The 17,716-nt window shown below is 43.4% G+C and overlaps 1 protein-coding gene across 2 annotated transcripts in view; it reads left to right on the top strand.

Annotated features, from left to right (window-relative positions):
* Positions 1–17,716, top strand: part of PPM1L (protein phosphatase, Mg2+/Mn2+ dependent 1L) — a 300,744-nt gene extending 283,028 nt beyond the window's left edge. For both annotated transcript variants that reach the window (XM_043594984.1, XM_043594985.1), the window contains exons 3-4: positions 10,580–10,741; positions 14,343–17,716. In XM_043594984.1, the coding sequence (XP_043450919.1) occupies positions 10,580–10,741; positions 14,343–14,689 (509 nt within the window). In that variant the 3' untranslated portion in view covers positions 14,690–17,716. The remainder of the gene's footprint in view (positions 1–10,579; positions 10,742–14,342) is intronic.

Raw genomic sequence — 17,716 nt, 5'->3', positions numbered from 1 at the left:
AGAGTCTGACTTCAGCTCAGGTCATGATCTCACGGTGTGTGAGTTTGAGCCCTGCATTGGGCTCTGCTGACAGCTCAGAGCCTGGAGCCTGCTTCGGATTCTGTGTCTCCCTCTCTCTTTGCCCCTCCACCGTTCACACTCGCTCTCTCTCTCTCTCTCTCTCTCTCTGTCTCTCTCTCTCTCTCTCTCTCTCTCTCTCAAAAATAAATAAACATTAAAAGAAATTTTTTAGAATTAGCACTAGGGTTTAAAATAATAGAATTTGTCATCAAGTTGACTGGCTCACGTTCAGCCAGTGTCACAGTCCATGGATGAAATTTTTGCTTATGCAAAAATCTCACCTAGGAAATAAAAATTCGTGATGTGTAATAGACCTTTTTCTCACAAAATGTTATTTCTGCCACTCTGTCCTCTGGAATGTGATGAGGGGGAGTTGAGGCAGCTTTGGGTTGCAAGGGAGGACCCAAAATGTGCCATCTGGGAGAGCTTCCTATCTGTGCCCAGCCCAGGGACTCACAGAAGCTGTGGGAGGTGTGTATGGGCATGTCCCATCACTGCTTTCTCTCTTTGGAAGCCCACAGAGATACTCTGCCTTCTTGAGTAAAGAAGGACTTAATGTGTTCTCAGTAACACTCAGATGTGGCCTTAGAGATGTTGCTACCAATATTTCACTCTTCAGGTTGCTTTGGGGCTGCTACCAGACTCTGTGTGAAGTAGAAACCCTCTGATATGCTCTTCTGCTGGAATTCCTCAAGTGACCTTCTTCCATGGTAGGTTTCTTCCTGGGTGGGCAGGGCAGGATACAGCCTAGAAGCAGGGTCCCTGTATCATTGTGCAGGTTTGACTACGTGAGTGCTAGAAGGCACCGTTCACACTGTGGTTATTATCAGTTTGAATGTGTACTTTAGCTATTTTATGGAGTTGGTGGTAAACTGTCTTAAGGAAGAAATACCTTTCTCTGGTTTGCACAAAAACATTAAATATGAGCTAGTAACGGCCTGCCTCAAGGTTGGAACACTCTGGCACACGGTGGGTGAGTTCCGCCTCTCACTCGGCTGTGTGGCCTTGGGCTAATCCCTGAATCTCAGTCTTATCATCTGCAAAATGGGGATAATAGACTTTATAGGCTGTTAAAATGAAAGAAATTATATATGCCAAGGACTGGGCTTAGGGCCTGACACATAGTAGGTGGTCAGTATGTGATAGTTCTCATCACTTGGTCAGCACAAGCCTCTCTACACACACAGATCTGTTTCCAGTCACTTTCCACTCAAGGCTCTCAGAGCATAAAATAACTGTCAGATGCATTACTACAAGACTCATTATAGTAGAATTATTGATTTTTAGTACGAATCATTAATTAGTATTAATTCAGTAATTCTCTGCACTGAGGTAGACTAATGAGTGGTGATTCTCCCAGGACAGTGACACATTATTAGTATAATGCTGACGAGGGCCTGCCTCTGAGAGAATTTAGAGCAGGGGGTGCAAGGACTCAGGCAGTCCTTAGTCAGAATCTTAGTCTCTTGTCTAAGAGAAAAGGAATGAAGAAGGAAAGATTAGAGCTCACTCTTTAGTTTTCCAGACAACAGGTTGTCCCTGACAGGTCTGTCTCTGCCATGGCATTAATTATTACAAGAAAGACTGGTGAACAAGCTCTGAGCAGGTCAAACTTTGGCGGACTTAAAGATTATGCAGACAGGGGCTGGAGACGGGGGAGTCTTATCTACAAACTACCTGGCACTTTATCTGTGTTTCAAGGCTCCTCACAGCTTTGGCTGTGGGAGGTGGAGACTGGAAGTCCCTGCTGACAGTGATCTTATCATTCCCCATGATACTTGCATTAATGACTGGCTTCACCTGCTCTTTTTCCAATATGTTGCTGCTCACCAATATAATTTCTGTCAGTCACCAGGCCCTGATGTCGTCTAGGCCCTGAAATTGTGTTCTTGAGCTAACATTCATTGTCAAAACTTTACAAGATAAACCTATTTCTCCTCATCCTACAAATGTGTTGATTTTCCCATGCTGCATATATTGAATGGCCTTGAGACTGTTAACACCTTCAATGAAATCCTCTCTCTCACCCACAAATGTATGCGTGTGTATGTCCCCTTCTCCCCATCTGCTTCCCCTACCTCTTCTCCACCCCACCCCCAATTTTTTGCTCCCTTTTGGCACTTTTCCTTATTCTCTTACAAAAGACTTGATGCCACAGAGGGGAGTCACTATGTGGCTCCTAAACCAACTTAATTCCACCCAGTTCTCCCATCTCTGCCCAGCCTCCCTCTCCCACTGCCAGAAAAAAATCAAACTGCAGTGTCACTTGCATAAGAAAAATGATGTGGTAAGGTGAACTTTCAGAAAATAAGGATTCTCATGACTCCGATTTTTAAATCATAGCTGTGTGCATATAGAAAGCAGGGGTGGGGAGCGCCAGGGATTGAGGGTAGTGTGCTTTGATTGGCACCAGGGCAGGGAGTTCTGCTCTGAGCAGAAGTTGAAGGTGGCCCTGCTCAGAGATGAGGTGAGGCTATTCAGCAGTGGGTGGGGGAGGGGGAGGCCTAAAGGCAGCTGAGGCTAGCTTGTGTGTCACTGATGGTAGAATCTGAATCTGAATTTGAACTATCTGCTGGCAGTAGTGCTGTCACTGTTGTCACTGCTGTTCTCCTGGGCTTTGTTTCCCCCTGTACGAGATTGTCAGTTCTGCTTTTCCTCCTTCATGTCTTGTGTACTTGGCTTTATGCAGTGGATATGCTCCTGAAGTGTTTTGAATACATTTGGGTTTTAAATGACATTACACTCATCTTAATACAGAAAGGTATAAAGAAAATGAAGTGGTCTAAAATCTCAACACCTAGATACTCTGTTAATATATTTTTTAAATAAGAGTGTGAATATTTACATGGTTAGAATATATATATTTACAAAGCACAAAGTGTGAATTGTACAAATGCTACCATTAGTACATGTTATAAAAGCACCTCATGTTACCTAAATACTTAACACCGCTCCTAGTGCTAGGAGTCTGTGCAGTGTACAAAGCACTGTCATGGAATAGAGCGATGAGTATTGTAAGAAGCATTTTCTTTTAAAAGACTTTATAATCGGGGCATCTGGGTGGCTCATTCGGTTAAGTGTCTGATTTCAGCTCAGGTCATGATCTCTCAGTTCATGAGTTTGAGCCCCGCGTCAGGCTCTGTGCTGACAGCTCAGAGCCTGGAGCCTGCTTCAGGTTCTGTGTCTCCCTCTCTGTCTGCCCCTCCCCCGCTCACACTCACTCTTTTTCTCTGTCTCTGTCTCTCTCTCTCTCACAAAAATAAATAAACATTTTAAAAATTTTTGATAAAGGACTTTATAATTAAAATATATACACACAAAGCAGTGAATAAGAAAGGGTCACCCTGGCCCAAAAAGAGGCTATTAGTCTAATGGGTCAGAGAATCATTTGACCCACAGTGTCTTTTTGTTTCTTTGCACGGGTTTTTTTTTTTTTTTTTTAAGTTGCCAACATTTAAAAATCAGGAGAGTTCTGGGGCGCCTGGGTGGCGCAGTCGGTTGAGCATCCGACTTCAGCCAGGTCACGATCTCGCGGTCCGTGAGTTCGAGCCCCGCGTCGGGCTCTGGGCTGATGGCTTAGAGCCTGGAGCCTGTTTCCGATTCTGTGTCTCCCTCTCTCTCTGCCCCTCCCCCGTTCATGCTCTGTCTCTCTCTGTCCCAAAAATAAAAAAATAAATAAAAAATAAAAAAAATCAGGAGTGTTCAGGGGCACCTGGGTAGCTCAGTCGCTTAAGCATCTGATTCTTGATTTTAGCTCAGGTCATCATCTCATGGTTTGTGGGATCTAACCCCAAATCAGGCTCTGTGCTGCCAGTCACAGAGCCTGCTTGGGATTCTCTCTCTGTGTCTCTCTCATCCTCTCTCACTCTGCCCCTACCCTGCTTGCACCCCCTCTCTCAAAATAAATAAATAAATATTAATTTTTTTTTTTAATTTGTAGAACTATTCACAAGGGGCCTACATTCCAACATGGCAATGGCCTTAATTGCTAAGGATCTGCTGCCGCTTAGCGTGTGTTCTCCAGTTGGCCAAAAGCCCCACCCACATTCCCTGTTGTGGGCCTGACACTTAAATCTGATTTCAGTTGTTACTTATCCTCACGCCTGCCCTTAGAGCAGAAGATATTTCAGAACCCATGGCCCTGTCAAAAGCAGGGGGATAAAGCTGCTCCAAGAGGGCCACAGGCTTTTTCTTCTACCTGTCCTACTTTTCTAAAGGCATTGGAATTTGCAGTTCCAAATCAAGATCAGCAGAATATGAAAATTGAAAAGGGCTTATAGGTCAACTAATCCCAGCCGCTGGTTTTTTATTTCAGAGAGGTGAGGCTGCCTTCTGATTGCTCATTATTGAGCATTTTCAGTGTACCAGCTTTGTTTAAGTTCATACAGTCACAGTTATATATTAAATGAAGCTCGTGTCACATGATTAAATTTTTTCCTGATCTACAAACTTTTTTGTGACTTGTACCAACATATACTGCGAAAGGGGACAAGTTGACACAGAAGTGTAGAAACAGGTCACAGAAATCTTTACTTCTGGGAGTAGGAAGAGACCAGCTTAGAACAGGAAGAAGTGCTGATTGTTCAAAGATGTGGCCTGGTGGAGTCGGTCCTGGTATGTGACCATGTGACCAGGACAGGGGGTTATCCTACCTGAGACCTAGTTTCCCATCTGTTAAATGGGGATAATTATGCCTTATCTCAGGCAGATTAAATTATACAATGGAAGTAAATGTTTAGCATTATAATGAAAAGTTATCATTGGGGTCTATTATTGTTATCATTACTAGAGTAGTAATTCTGGACTCAGGTTTTTTAGGCACTTAGTCCCACAGTGCATATGCATCGAGCAGTGTAACCATGGGTAAGACACTTGAAGCCTCTGTGTCTCATTTTCCTATCTGCTCAAAGGGAGGAATAAAGTCTGTCTCACCCCCACTGAAGAGTTAGGAAATCAACTACACGTGTGTTTATCAGCCACTTAATGGCATTTAGAGTGCTAAATAAATTGTCATTACTACTTTGCTATTAACTAAATTGAGTTTAAAAACATTGATGACCAGGGTCTTCAAAGGTACCTGAACTAACCCGTTACTTAACCTTCGTTAGGATTTACATTTTTCTCAAGCTCAACTCACCAAGTGAAGTAAGTCCCTAATATTATCCAATCGTAATAATTAGGTAAGTCCAGAAGAGGTTTTCTCATGTACCTTTACTTTGCCTACCAGAAATTAAATCAGAGGAGAGAATGCTGGTTTAGAAGAATAGACTAATGAATAATTAGCATTTGTGGGTTTTCCCTAAAGAAAATGAAAATTCACAGGACAACATGAAAACATGTCTGTTCTGCTCAACTACAAACTGAGGTCAGAAGCAGACACAGAATGCTCATGTAATGACCACCGTGAGGCACTTTTATCACTTCCCAAGGCTCTGGAAGGCATGGTGAGGATAGAAACCCTACCCATGTTTCATTTGCATTGGACCAGGAGCCTGGACTGGAGGGAAGAGCTCGGGACGGTCCTGGGCTGGAAGCTCTCTCTAGTTATTGGCAGTGTGCCTGTGTGCATGGTTATACATGTATAGGAGGGTCCACATGTTTTGATCAATGTGTAATATATATTTTGCTACCGCTAAGTCTCCCTGCTGTGGTGGTGGAAGATGGTGTAAATTGTATTATTGAATGAGGTGGACATGCTCAGAGCAAGTCTGCAGAAGCTTAGCATACGTCAGTTCAGGATCAAAGAGATAGCGTGTGATTATTTATTCATTCATCTACTAATTCGTTTATTCAGCAAATATTGAGTGGCTGCTGTGCTAGACATCAACATTATAGTAGGGAAAACAAGCGGACAGTGTCTTTACCCTTGTGAAGTTTACATCATACAGGGGAAGATTGGTATTAATTAGTTTAAATAAATATACAAGATATTTACATAAGTATGTGTTGTGAGGGCAATAAGGGAAATAAAGGGGAGATCGCCCCATCAGAGAAGGCTTCTCGGATGATGTCACACTTGAACTAAGACATCACTGTATGCATTAGTCAGCCAGTGTCAAAGATGGGGAAATATACGAGGCAGAGGGAACAGTGAGTACAAAGGTCTAAGGAGAACAAAAGGGTTGGCATGTTTGGGCAACAGAAGGGAGGGAAAGCAAGGGCAAGAGTAGTATGACATGACATTAGATAGTTTAGGTGGGGGCCAGACCATGCAGGATGTGGCCATCATTGTTTTTCACCTGACTGCTGAAATAGCAGTACTTAGAAATGACGGTGACTTGGACTAGAGTCAACACAATGAGAACAGGAGAGCTGGAAGGGTTTAAGATGTATCTTAGAGGTAAGAGTGACAGAACTTAATGATGGATTGAATGTCAGGAATGAGGACTAGAAAAACAAGGATTACACCTAGCTTAAAGTAACTACATTAGATGCCATTTTCTGAGGCTTAAAAGTTAAATAACTTGCCAGACCTCATTCAATTAGGACATTGAAGTCTAGTCTGTGTGAATTCACTTTTTCATTGTTTTAATCTGTGAAGTGAGGCTACTAGGTTAAATTTCCAAGATATCTTCCAGATTTGCAATTAAGTTCTCATCTAGATGAGAAACATCAGAGGTAGAAACATCCTGAGGTATTTAGTAATATTGCCAGAATCTGGTATCTGATATAGTGCTATGGTGGAATAAATCTTTTATATCAAAACTTGTAGCCAAAATTTGAGAGGTGTTATTTTCTCACACAAACAAAAGAAACCATGATTTGTCCATTTTCTCTTAGACACAGTGTTTTTTGGGAGTCTTTCAGCAACGAGGTAGTTTGTACTGTAAAGGAAGATTACATTATAAATTGTCTGTTGTAATCCCAAACTAAGACTGCAAAGCCCAATCGATAAATTGCTTACAGGGAAGCAGTTTTTTTAATATTATTCGTCAACGTTTATTTATTTATTTTTGAGAGAGAGAGAGACAGAGACAGAGCACAAGCAGGGGAGGGGCAGGGAGAGGGGGAGACACAGAATCTGAAGCAGGCTCCAGGCTCTGCACTGTCAGCACAGAGCCCAATGCAGTGCTCAAACTCACGAATCATTAGGTCCTGACCTGAGCCAAAATCGGACCTATTGAGCCACCCAGGTGGCCCAGGGAAGCAGAGTTTTTAGATTATGCTTGGGCCTTCACCCAGATACAGGCAGGTTTCTACAGAGAGGGGAGGGGTGTCATTTCAGTGATCTGAAAAACAGCCTGCAGCTCTAATTCCACCATCTGGGGCCCGCCCATTTTGGCCAGGTCTGAGATTCCATTGCTCACATTAGCAGCCCCCACTGTCTCAAAGCAGTAAATTGCTGAACTCCAGCTCATGAGGTACATCTTTTTTACCCATAGAAACAGTGGAATTGTGTTCTTGACAAAGGAATTGGCAGGCCATGAATCTTAAGTATATCCAACAGCAAGTGAATAAAGAAAAGCAACCACTCTAAATCTATCCCTAGACCCCCTTTTTTGGACTATAAACCCCTGAATCAGTTAGGATGCTACAAGGAACAGAAAAATCCAACTTAAAAAGCCATGAGCAGTAAAGATATTTAATGTCTCACAGGACAAGTCAATTTCAGGCTGGTTCAGCAGTTCTGTGATGTCTTAGGGACTCAGGCTCTTTACCTCTCTGCTCTACCCTCCTCAGCAGAGTGCCTTGACCCTGAGGCTCAAGATGGCTGCCACAGTTCTGGGAAAAACATGATCCAACACGGGACCAAAGAAGTGGGTCATTTTCTTTGTTGTGTCTCCATTAGTGAGAGAGAAAGCCTTTCCCAGAAGCCCTAAGCAGACCTCCCCTTAAATCCTTATCCATGGAGCACCCAGTTCCCCCCATGCAGATAGTAGGACATTATCCTAGACGTTTCCCCCTCTCCTTTATTTCCCTCACTCTCTATGACCTCTGTAGGTTTTATATAATCTGTCCTCTACCCTCTATCTACATTAATTCAGATGTTCATTATCTCTTTTTCTCTCCCTGGATCCAGTTTATCTTCCATATTGCCACTGAAATGATCTTTTAGAACACATATCTCATCATGACACTATCCTGCTTAAAATCCTTCTGTGATTCTTAATCACATATACGATTAAATATCAATTTTTTTTTTCTAGCTGTAGGATTGACCTCTCCCTTCCTCTTTTATTAAAAAAAAAGACTTACCTGGCAGCTCAGGACAGCTAGCAGATGGGTGTAGAGCTGCTGTGCTGAAATGGGGTGGGGAAAGGGCCCATAGACAGGTGGATCCACCTGCTTCCCTCACAGGAAGGCCCAAAGCCCTTCCCTAGACCCCCTGCAGTACAGGCAAGTGGAAACACCTACAGGCCAATTGGTATGGACCTCAGGAGTGTCAGCCATGCTAGTGGCACAGGCTTAGATGGTAGTGGAGGCCGAGGTCAAAAACATGGTCTCTCAGAGTGTGCAGAGTGAGAAGGGAAGAGGGCCAAAGAGAATGCACTGCCTTCAAGCCATGCAATATCCAATGAAGTAATATTTCTTTTTTTTTTTTTTTAGTTTATTTATTTATTTTGAGAGAGTGGGGAGGGGCAGAGAGAGACAGACAGTGAGAGAGAGACTCCCAAGCAGTCTCTGCACTGTCAGCACAGAGCCCGATGCAGGGCTCAATCTCATGAACTATGGGATCAAGACCTAAGCCGAAGTCAAGAGTCAGATGCTTAACTGACTGAGCCACCGGGCGACTTTAAAGTAAGGTTTCTATTTTACCTTTCATACTTTAAGAATGTGCCTTATATTCTCTGATTGTGTTAGACATGTTAACCCAATCAGATTCTTGAGGAGAAAGTGAGGATTGTTCAAGACCAAAAGGCAACTAATATCAAAAACTGAGAATAACAATTTCTAATTGATGAATTATTTTTGTGTTTACATTTTCATTTTTATAGTGTTTTTTAAAGGTAAAAGTGGGGCGCCTGGGTGGCTCAGTCGGTTAAGCGGCCGACTTCGGCTCAGGTCACGATCTCACGATCCGTGAGTTCGAGCCCCGCGTAGGGCTCTGTGCTGACAGCTCAGAGCCTGGAGCCCGTTTCAGATTCTGTGTCTCCCTCTCTCTCTGCCCCTCCCCTGTTCATGCTCTGTCTCTCTCTGTCTCAAAAATAAATAAACGTTAAAAAAAAAATTTTTTTTTTAAAAAGGTAAAAGATTTGCAATTTGCCTGGATAATCCCTAAGATTAATCTTTTTTCTCTTTTACAAAGCTTTTCATATCAGAAATCCTGAGTTAACCAATATTTCATGTATTTCCATTTTTTATCAAAACCCAGTTTTGAGTTAAATAGGCTTGAGAATGGAATTTCAAACTGAACTATAATACCCGAATATGCTAAATATGCTAATTATTCTCCCTGCTCTTGATATTGAGCTGCATTTATTCTTTACGTCCATTTAAGAATTCAATCTTGTTTCTTCTTCTGTAAAGACGAAAGAGCCGTTTAGATGCAGTTTACATTCTGTTCTAGAATATAACCTTCTAAACGAGGAGGGAAATATTAATGAAGACATTGATGGATAATTTTAACAACGAAAGGCATTAACAGTTTGAAGCAACAGCTTAATGGGTTGTGCATTTCAGTGGGTATTTGCATACTCAGTGACATTGTCAGAAGGGAGGAGGGAGAATGGAAAGAGCTGGGCAGAGGACACCAGGCGGGAAATAAGGGCAATCTCCAAGTACACTAGGACTGTCCAAATCTTATTTGCTCTTACCCGTTCTCATTTCAAGAATGGTTTGAGAAGAGCTTGTCCTTTCGTGTCTTGTATAGGCAAGAAGGTCATCAGTCTTGCTTCCCTTCTGACTCTGACCACCCCAACCCCCCACCTCCCATCTACCTCGATCTCATCTCTATCATCACTGTAGGTTTTTTTTGCTTCTCCCTTTATAGTCTGTCCCCATCACACCCTGGAGCTGATCTGTTTTTGGCTACCAGTCTTTGCCATCAGACTTTGTATAGGCAAGTTTGTATAAGCAGCTCCTTCATGGCTCCCCATGATGCCATAAGATCAGGCTGTTGGCATCTGTCATTTATTGCCTCTTCCAGCCCCTCTAGCTGAGGAGCCCACACAACCCCTATCCTCCCCACCTTCTGGGACTTCACAGAGATTAGGCACCAATGAGAAGCAAAAAATATGTATCAATTGTCTGAAGCTTCAAATTGATTTGGACTCTCTCCTAATCCTTTTAAATGTGATACGTGTTTAAATTAAGAGGAGCAGAAACAAAAATGATTTGGGAAAATGATAATGTTATCCTAGCTTATTTCAGTAACATTCTAACATGGTTAAGAAAATGGACTGTCAGATTTGATCAGTGTTGTTGAAGTGAACAGCCATCATTCTCAGAGTGTCTGGAGTTAAATTCTCACCCAGCAGGAGCAGTTTTAATGATTGAAGAATCCAGTAACACAGAGAAATAGCTGAATCTCAATGCACTGCTGACCTCTCACGTTGCCCCTCTCTCTTCTGTTTTTCAGGTACAACGTGTTTGATTGCTCTGCTATCAGATAAGGACCTCACCGTGGCCAACGTGGGTGACTCAAGAGGGGTCCTGTGTGACAAGGATGGGAACGCCATTCCTTTGTCTCATGATCATAAGCCTTACCAACTGAAAGAAAGAAAGAGGATAAAGAGAGCTGGTGAGCTTGTGAATACCTCCAAGGACTGTCTGCCATCCTGTTCGGTGAACAAGGTGGCTTGCTTGGATTGCCTGTGGGGGATGAGATGTTCAGTTACCCAGTGATTAGTAGATGAACACAGAGGCTGGTGCTGAGGTAGCTGAGACTTAACTTTGGGACATTTCTTGTCAAATGACCACGGAACTTGCCCTTCTTCAAGGCCAAAGATTCCAAAAAGGCCCCCCCAAAGCCCTTTATCTGTTTAAAGGCTAACGAGATCTTTGGGCACCTGCTTGCCATACTCTGTTTCCTCCAGCCACCCCAAACTACTAACCATTCCCCAAATGAACCATGTCTCTGGTAGGTCTGTGCCTTTGCATGTGCCATCCCCACCATCCATTGGATAACGATTACTTGTCCTTTAAGATTCAGTTTAAAAGCATCCTTTTGGAAGTCTTCCCTGTCACTGCACCAAAGGCTCCCCCAGTCTGGATTAGGTGCCCCTTCATCTTTCCCAGCATCCTATGTGGGTAACCTATCGGGTTACCTTTCACAATGTATGGACATACTTGGCTCTCCTATCTGTCCTGTCTTCCTGATTGTGAACTCTCTGAGGGCAGGAATTTGGTCTTGTTCCTCTCTCTGCTCCTAGCACCTAACTCAGTGAGTGCTCGGCACAAGTAAATATTCTGGGGTGGGGCTGGGGGTGTCCCTTTTTTATTAATTTCTTTCTATATCTAGAGGCTGGGGATACAAACTTACATTCTGGAATTGGGATGGGGTGGGGAATGGAGTAGACAGACATTAACAATAAATAAGTAAAAATAGGTAAATTGTCTAGTATATTACAAAGTGATAAACATTATGAGGAGACACAAAGCAGGCAAGGGAATGGGGAGTGTCAGGGGTGGTCACTATAGGCCTCACCAAGGTGACATTAGGACAGAGACTTGAAGGAAGAAGATCAGTTGATGATTATATTTTCATAATTCACTTTGGAGGGAATCCTTTCTAGCTGTGGAAAGGAAGAGTCCCTCCCTCTGCAGACTGACAAGTGAGGCATGTAGGCTCTGTGCAGTATGCCAGGCGGCAGACCCAGCTGTCCAAGGGGAGCTCACGTACCCTGGGTCTCTAACCAGAATGGGCCCCTGCTGCCCAGGGTAATTGCAGTTGACTCTCAGTCTCTACAGGTCAGCTTCTGCCCAGAACCTAATCAACATTTGAGTTTTCACAGTAGGAAGCTGTACTGTTGAGTCAAAAAGTGTTGAATTTTATTACAACCTTCTGCTTCAGTGACTGCTTGAGATGCAGAATAATTTTTAATGAAAGCTTTGGTCAGGTTTTTTGTTGGTGGGATGGAACAGATGATGTTTTAGGAGCATCTGTCCAGCTGCAAGTAATATGAGCAAAATTGCTGGCTTCCTTACTTACAAAGACACCATTTCCCTGTGAGTCCACTGCAACCCTGGACTTATGACACAGTTAGTCTGTGCTCGTGTAAACACAGGCAAGGGTGTGTGTGCAATGCACGATACCTTGAAATGTCATCATAGCATCCAGCGTGCCCTTCTGAAATGGCATTCCCATTTTATCCTTCCTCCTAGTCCCTGCCAGACCCACCACCTGCACCCCCACCCTGCAGGGATGCTTTATAGAAGCCAATTTGGACACAGTCTCCAAGGAAGTTAATCGAACCGGCTGTGTCAAGGGTGTATTTTATACCAAGGCTTAAGGGACAGTGATTGGTTTTATTACCTTTATGTGTGTTTTCTCTGACCTGAGCCTTCCTTTCAGGACATCTTTCCCTGTCCTACTTAGCATAACAATACACTGCGACCAGTCTGGGCCAAATACACGTTGGTCCTTCTGTCTTCATTCCTTTTGTTGTTTCCAACAACAGCAATGGTATCAGCTGCCATTTATTATTGTTTGCTCACTGTGCTGGGAGCCAAGACTGGTTCTTTACATATGCTTTCTTTTTACTTACCTTATGAGATTGATGATGTTATCCTCATTTTACAACCAAGGAAGTGGGACCTCATAGAGACATGTGTGCCCAAGGACACACAACTAGTGAATGGCGAGATGAGAATTGAGACCCAGGACGTGGACTCTGGAGCCCATGCTCTTGCCCACTAGACCACACTTCCTGGAATGTTCTCATATATTCCTGCCCATAGAAGTCCTACCTGTCATTCAAAGCCCAGCTTTACTGCTCACTCCTCCCTGACTATCACAAAGATATCATTGCTCCTTCTCCATCTGATTATAGCATTTAGCAGGTACTAGTTTCTCCCTAAAAGAATACTTCTTTTTTTTTTTTAATTTATTTAAATCCAAGTTAGTTGACATATAGTGTAATAATGATTTCAGGAATAGAATTTAGTGATTCATCACTTATATATAACACTCTGTGCTCATCCCAACAAGTGCCCTCCTTAATGTCCATCACCCATTTAGCCCATCCCCCCCCCACCCCCAACCAACACCCTGCCCGGAACCCTCAGTTTGTTCTCTGTATTTAAGAATCTCTTATGGTTTGTCTCCCTCTCTGTTTTTATCTTATTTTTGCTTCTCTTCACTTATATCCATCTGTCTTGTTTCTTAAATTCCATGTATGAGTGAAATTATGTGATATTTATCTTTCTCTGACTGACTTAATACACTTTAGTTCCATCCACGTTGTGCAAATGGCAAGATTTCAAGGAAATCTTTGCTTTGTGCTTACAGTTGTCAATACATGTGGCTTTTCCTTTCTGCTAGACTCTACTTCTTTTGAGAAAGGTCTGGATCTTATATAACTTTATAGCCTGTAAATTGCCTTGCATGGAGTATACATTTAATAAATATCCGACAAATAATATGTGAATGAATAATGTTCTAGCTTCCTTCAAGAAAAAATAATAATAGATAATATTGAGTGCATGTTATATTCAGGCACTGTGCTAAATGATTTATATGGAATAACTCCTTTATTTCTCACAAGTCAATAGAATAGGTGGTATTATTGCCCATGCTTTGTAGTCAGGGAAACCTAGAATCAGAGAGAGAGAGCTTCTCGTCTGAAGTCACACATAGCTACAAGTGACAGAGCCAAGAATCAAATCTAAGCAGTCAACCCGAGAGCCTGAGCTTTTAACCACTGTGCTAAAATACACCTTTCTTTAATCCTGATCCTATCTGGGGAGTTGTTTTGAGATCTAGATGCACCCAAGGGTGGCCTTGAGCTAAATGAAGTAGCCCAGTGGGGGACTTTGGTTCCCGTTCTTATGCCTTTCAGCACTCTTTTGCCATTGTCATTGATCCCTACCCTGGTGCTCCCTACTGTCCATCAAGGTGTTGTTGAGTTAAAACCAATGCCCTCACCTATATGTATCTTCCTACCCTCAATATTTATATTGATATAGTCTTCAGAGCCTTTAAGATGCTAAAGATGAGGATGTGAGGATCTACTGGTAGAGTGTGAAACCTCAAGTCATGTGGCGGGAATACTCTCCTGGCAGTGCCAGGGGAGCTGAGGGGGGCACATGCAATAGATGAGCCTTTTGTACATGCACCCAGACTCTGCCGTGTGTGTGAGATAATGGCTGGTCAAGCTAATGGGCTCCTTCTGTCTTTACAGGTGGTTTTATCAGTTTCAATGGCTCCTGGAGGGTCCAGGGAATCCTGGCCATGTCTCGATCCCTGGGGGATTATCCGCTGAAAAATCTCAATGTGGTCATCCCAGACCCAGATATCCTGACCTTTGACCTGGACAAGCTCCAGCCCGAGTTCATGATCTTGGCATCAGATGGCCTCTGGGATGCTTTCAGCAATGAAGAAGCTGTTCGATTCATCAAGGAGCGCTTGGATGAACCTCATTTTGGGGCTAAGAGCATAGTTTTACAGTCATTTTACAGAGGCTGCCCTGACAATATAACAGTCATGGTGGTGAAGTTCAGGAATAGCAGCAAAACAGAAGAGCAGTGAACCCCTCAGGGTTTCGTCTGCCTTAGACTAAAGGACTTTCAACACACTGGTCTCTTTTAATGTAGTGAAAGGCGTGGGAGTTACAATTAGGATCATCTACCTAGACATGGGATTCCCCCTCCCTGGTGGCCATAGGTCTATATGCAGTAATGAACAGAGGGTGCTCTCAGCCAATGTAGCCAAGAGGCTGGAAAATGGTTTCTTCATGTTTTTCCAAGTCTTTCATCCGATGTTGAAAATATATAAATATATAGCTGTAGATTCACACGTATGAAGTGAATGGCATATGTGCCATATATTCTCCCATTTGAGATTCTTTTCAAGATCTCTTACAGGGTTCTCCAGGCATCAGACTTTGTCCTCTCTTCGGAGCCGTGAACAGAGCAGGCCTCCAGAGCTGCAGGAGACAGGCTTCAGCGTCCCCTGTGAGTCAGGGCTGATGTGTCAACGCCCGTTGCTGAGAGGCAGAGCTATCCTGAGAGTGCTTTGTCCTTCTGAGCCCAGGTTTTTCTGCCCAGCAGCAGCCCAGACACAGATTTGGGATGGTTTATTATTCCATGGCCGCTCTTAGAGACTGAGGGAAGTGGGGAGGATGAGAGCTGCCTGCACAGCAGACATAACCTTTTCCCCTGGCTTCCTTTATTAGTTAAATAGACTCTGTGTACCACCTGACCAGTCTTTGTGCGTTTATCCTAATTGTGCATGACCTTAACCTTTTGCTTCTACCTTACCTTATATAATAGGCAGCTGTGAAACTTCACCACCAGACACCACGATTTTTTGTCTTACCAAGAAACCTGTTCGGGGAAATGAGTAACGCAAATCACAATACCATAATTCCTTCAGTCTTTAAGGGTAGAGGAAAATAGTGGCCAAATAAGTCACAGTGCCTCTTGGGAAATCTACTGTTTGCATTAGGAGAGAAAGCTGGTGAGGTCACTACCCTGAACTGAGCTCCAGCGGCCAGTTTTTGTGCGGGTTTTTTTTCCTCAGCTATCCTATTAGCTTTCATGTATCTTTCAAGCAGTGTTCAGCAGCCTCGAACTGCGTGTGTGTTCCCTGAAGCCCAGTACACAGTTCCCAGTGCGGTTTGGCATTTGGTGATAAAATGCTGGCATGTGCTTCTCCTTGACAGTGGAAAGGCAGCAGCCGGTAACATTTGGTTGCAGATCACCGTCCACACTAGGTAGCTTTCCCCAAAGAAATACAATCCGTCCCACACCGCCCTGCCCTGTGTTTCGAGGCAACCCAGCTGGCTGGGAATTCAAGCTCAAACCTGTATTGTTAAGTGGCTCAGAGTTATTTCTGTGCAAAGCTTGCTGCTCTTCATTTCCTATCTCCAAAGTCATGTTTCCAATATCAGTATTGTATAAATTAATTGACAGAAAATGCTGGGTCATCCTGTTTGCCTGGCTGACGTGGCTCAAGCAACCAAACAAGATTTTTGTTGTGTCTCCGCCCCTCTGTGTCTGAAATGTCAAGGTGTCCACCTGGTTTTGTCCTTCTCAAGTGGGCACTTGTCGTTAGAGCTTCTCAAAGGCCCCATTGCTTGGCCACCTTTGGTCCACGGTGCTCCTCGCCTCCCCGCCCCACCCTTATTCAACTATGCAGCTTTCGGGAAGCAGGTTCCAAGGGAGGACCTGGGAGGATGAAAAGATTCCCTTACGGCTGCCAAGGACTGCACACCCTGTCTTGATTCCTCCAAGCACTCACCTTTCTTTGACTGCAGTGAGAATTAATAATGGTTTCCCAAGAGATTTGGCTCACTTTGGTAAACTGTAACATTAGAATTTCCAACATTAGAATCAGAACCCTGATTTTTTTTTCAGCTATAGAATGTTCTAGTACAAAATATCTACCACCATTTTAGATTGAAGTGTTTGCATATTGAGAGACAGTGAGCATTTGGATGTGTGTATCTGGGTGGGGGTCAGTAGAGGAATGTAGGAGTCATGCTGGTTGTGCTCAGTGATGGGACAGTCAAGCCAGGTGGCCCATGTTTGCTTGGAGATCTAGGACATTGTGACTCTGGAGAGTTACCAAAGCTCACCAGGAACAGGCAGTTTCAGCATGTTGTGCTACACAGTCCGTTTTCCTTTTTTATTTTTAACTTAACCCTAAAATTCATCATAACAAGAGAAAGAAATTATTAAATTCCATGATCATTGTTATTGTCTAAAATGAAAATAGTAATGTTTTGGTGAAGACAAAAAAGCAAAGCCACAGTGGAGTCCTGTTTGTTTACCCTGCGCGATGTCTTCCTAGGCGGCACCAAGTGCAGGACTGTATGCCTGGGGAAGCCCCCAGCTGAGGTTCACAAGGTGGCTTCCAAATTTTGCTTTGTAGAATTAACTCCTTTCTGAATTTAACCACATAGTGTGTGTGTATTTCCTACTCCCTTTCTTTCTGCCTCTTTTCCTCCACTTTGGCTTGTAGATTTTTCAAAGATAGACATTTTAGGCAAAATAGTAGCAGTTTTATTAATAGCTGTGTCTAAACTTAGAGAATTTTGCTTCCTTCCCCTGTCCTGGAGCTCTCTCTGACCCTCCGTCCAGCTGTTTGGGGTCTACAGACATCACCCCTGGGGTGCCCTGTGGCTCATTTTCTAGGGACAAGGGAAGTTGAATCTAGCCTTTAGGGAAATTGATTTGAGGAGTTTGCATGTGAAACTTCCCTAAACAGCACTGCCAAAGCTTTGGAATTACCACACGAGGCCGCCCAGACTCCCTAGCCCGAGTTCGCATTGCCAATAGCCCCATGGTGCCAAATTTTGGGATGATTTTGCGGTCTTTTAAAAATGAAGTTGGGAATGAATGACCACATGCTTATGAGCCCCCAGCAAGGTGCCAAGCCCAGATCCTCATTAATGCACTGCTCTGCTTCTGCTCCACTGGCAATTTATACTCTTAACATGGGTTGGGATTAGGGGCAAGGGTAGGACAAGATAGGAAAACTTTTTTAAAAATTCATTGTATTTGCAATTCTTTAATCAAAGGAATAAACAATACTTACATTAAAAACTCCAAA

The sequence above is a fragment of the Prionailurus bengalensis genome, chromosome C2, assembly GCF_016509475.1.
Source record: "Prionailurus bengalensis isolate Pbe53 chromosome C2, Fcat_Pben_1.1_paternal_pri, whole genome shotgun sequence".
Lineage (NCBI taxonomy): Eukaryota > Metazoa > Chordata > Mammalia > Carnivora > Felidae > Prionailurus > Prionailurus bengalensis.
The sequence above is the reverse complement of the archived record's forward strand: the minus strand, read 5'-3'. Positions and strand labels throughout refer to the sequence as shown.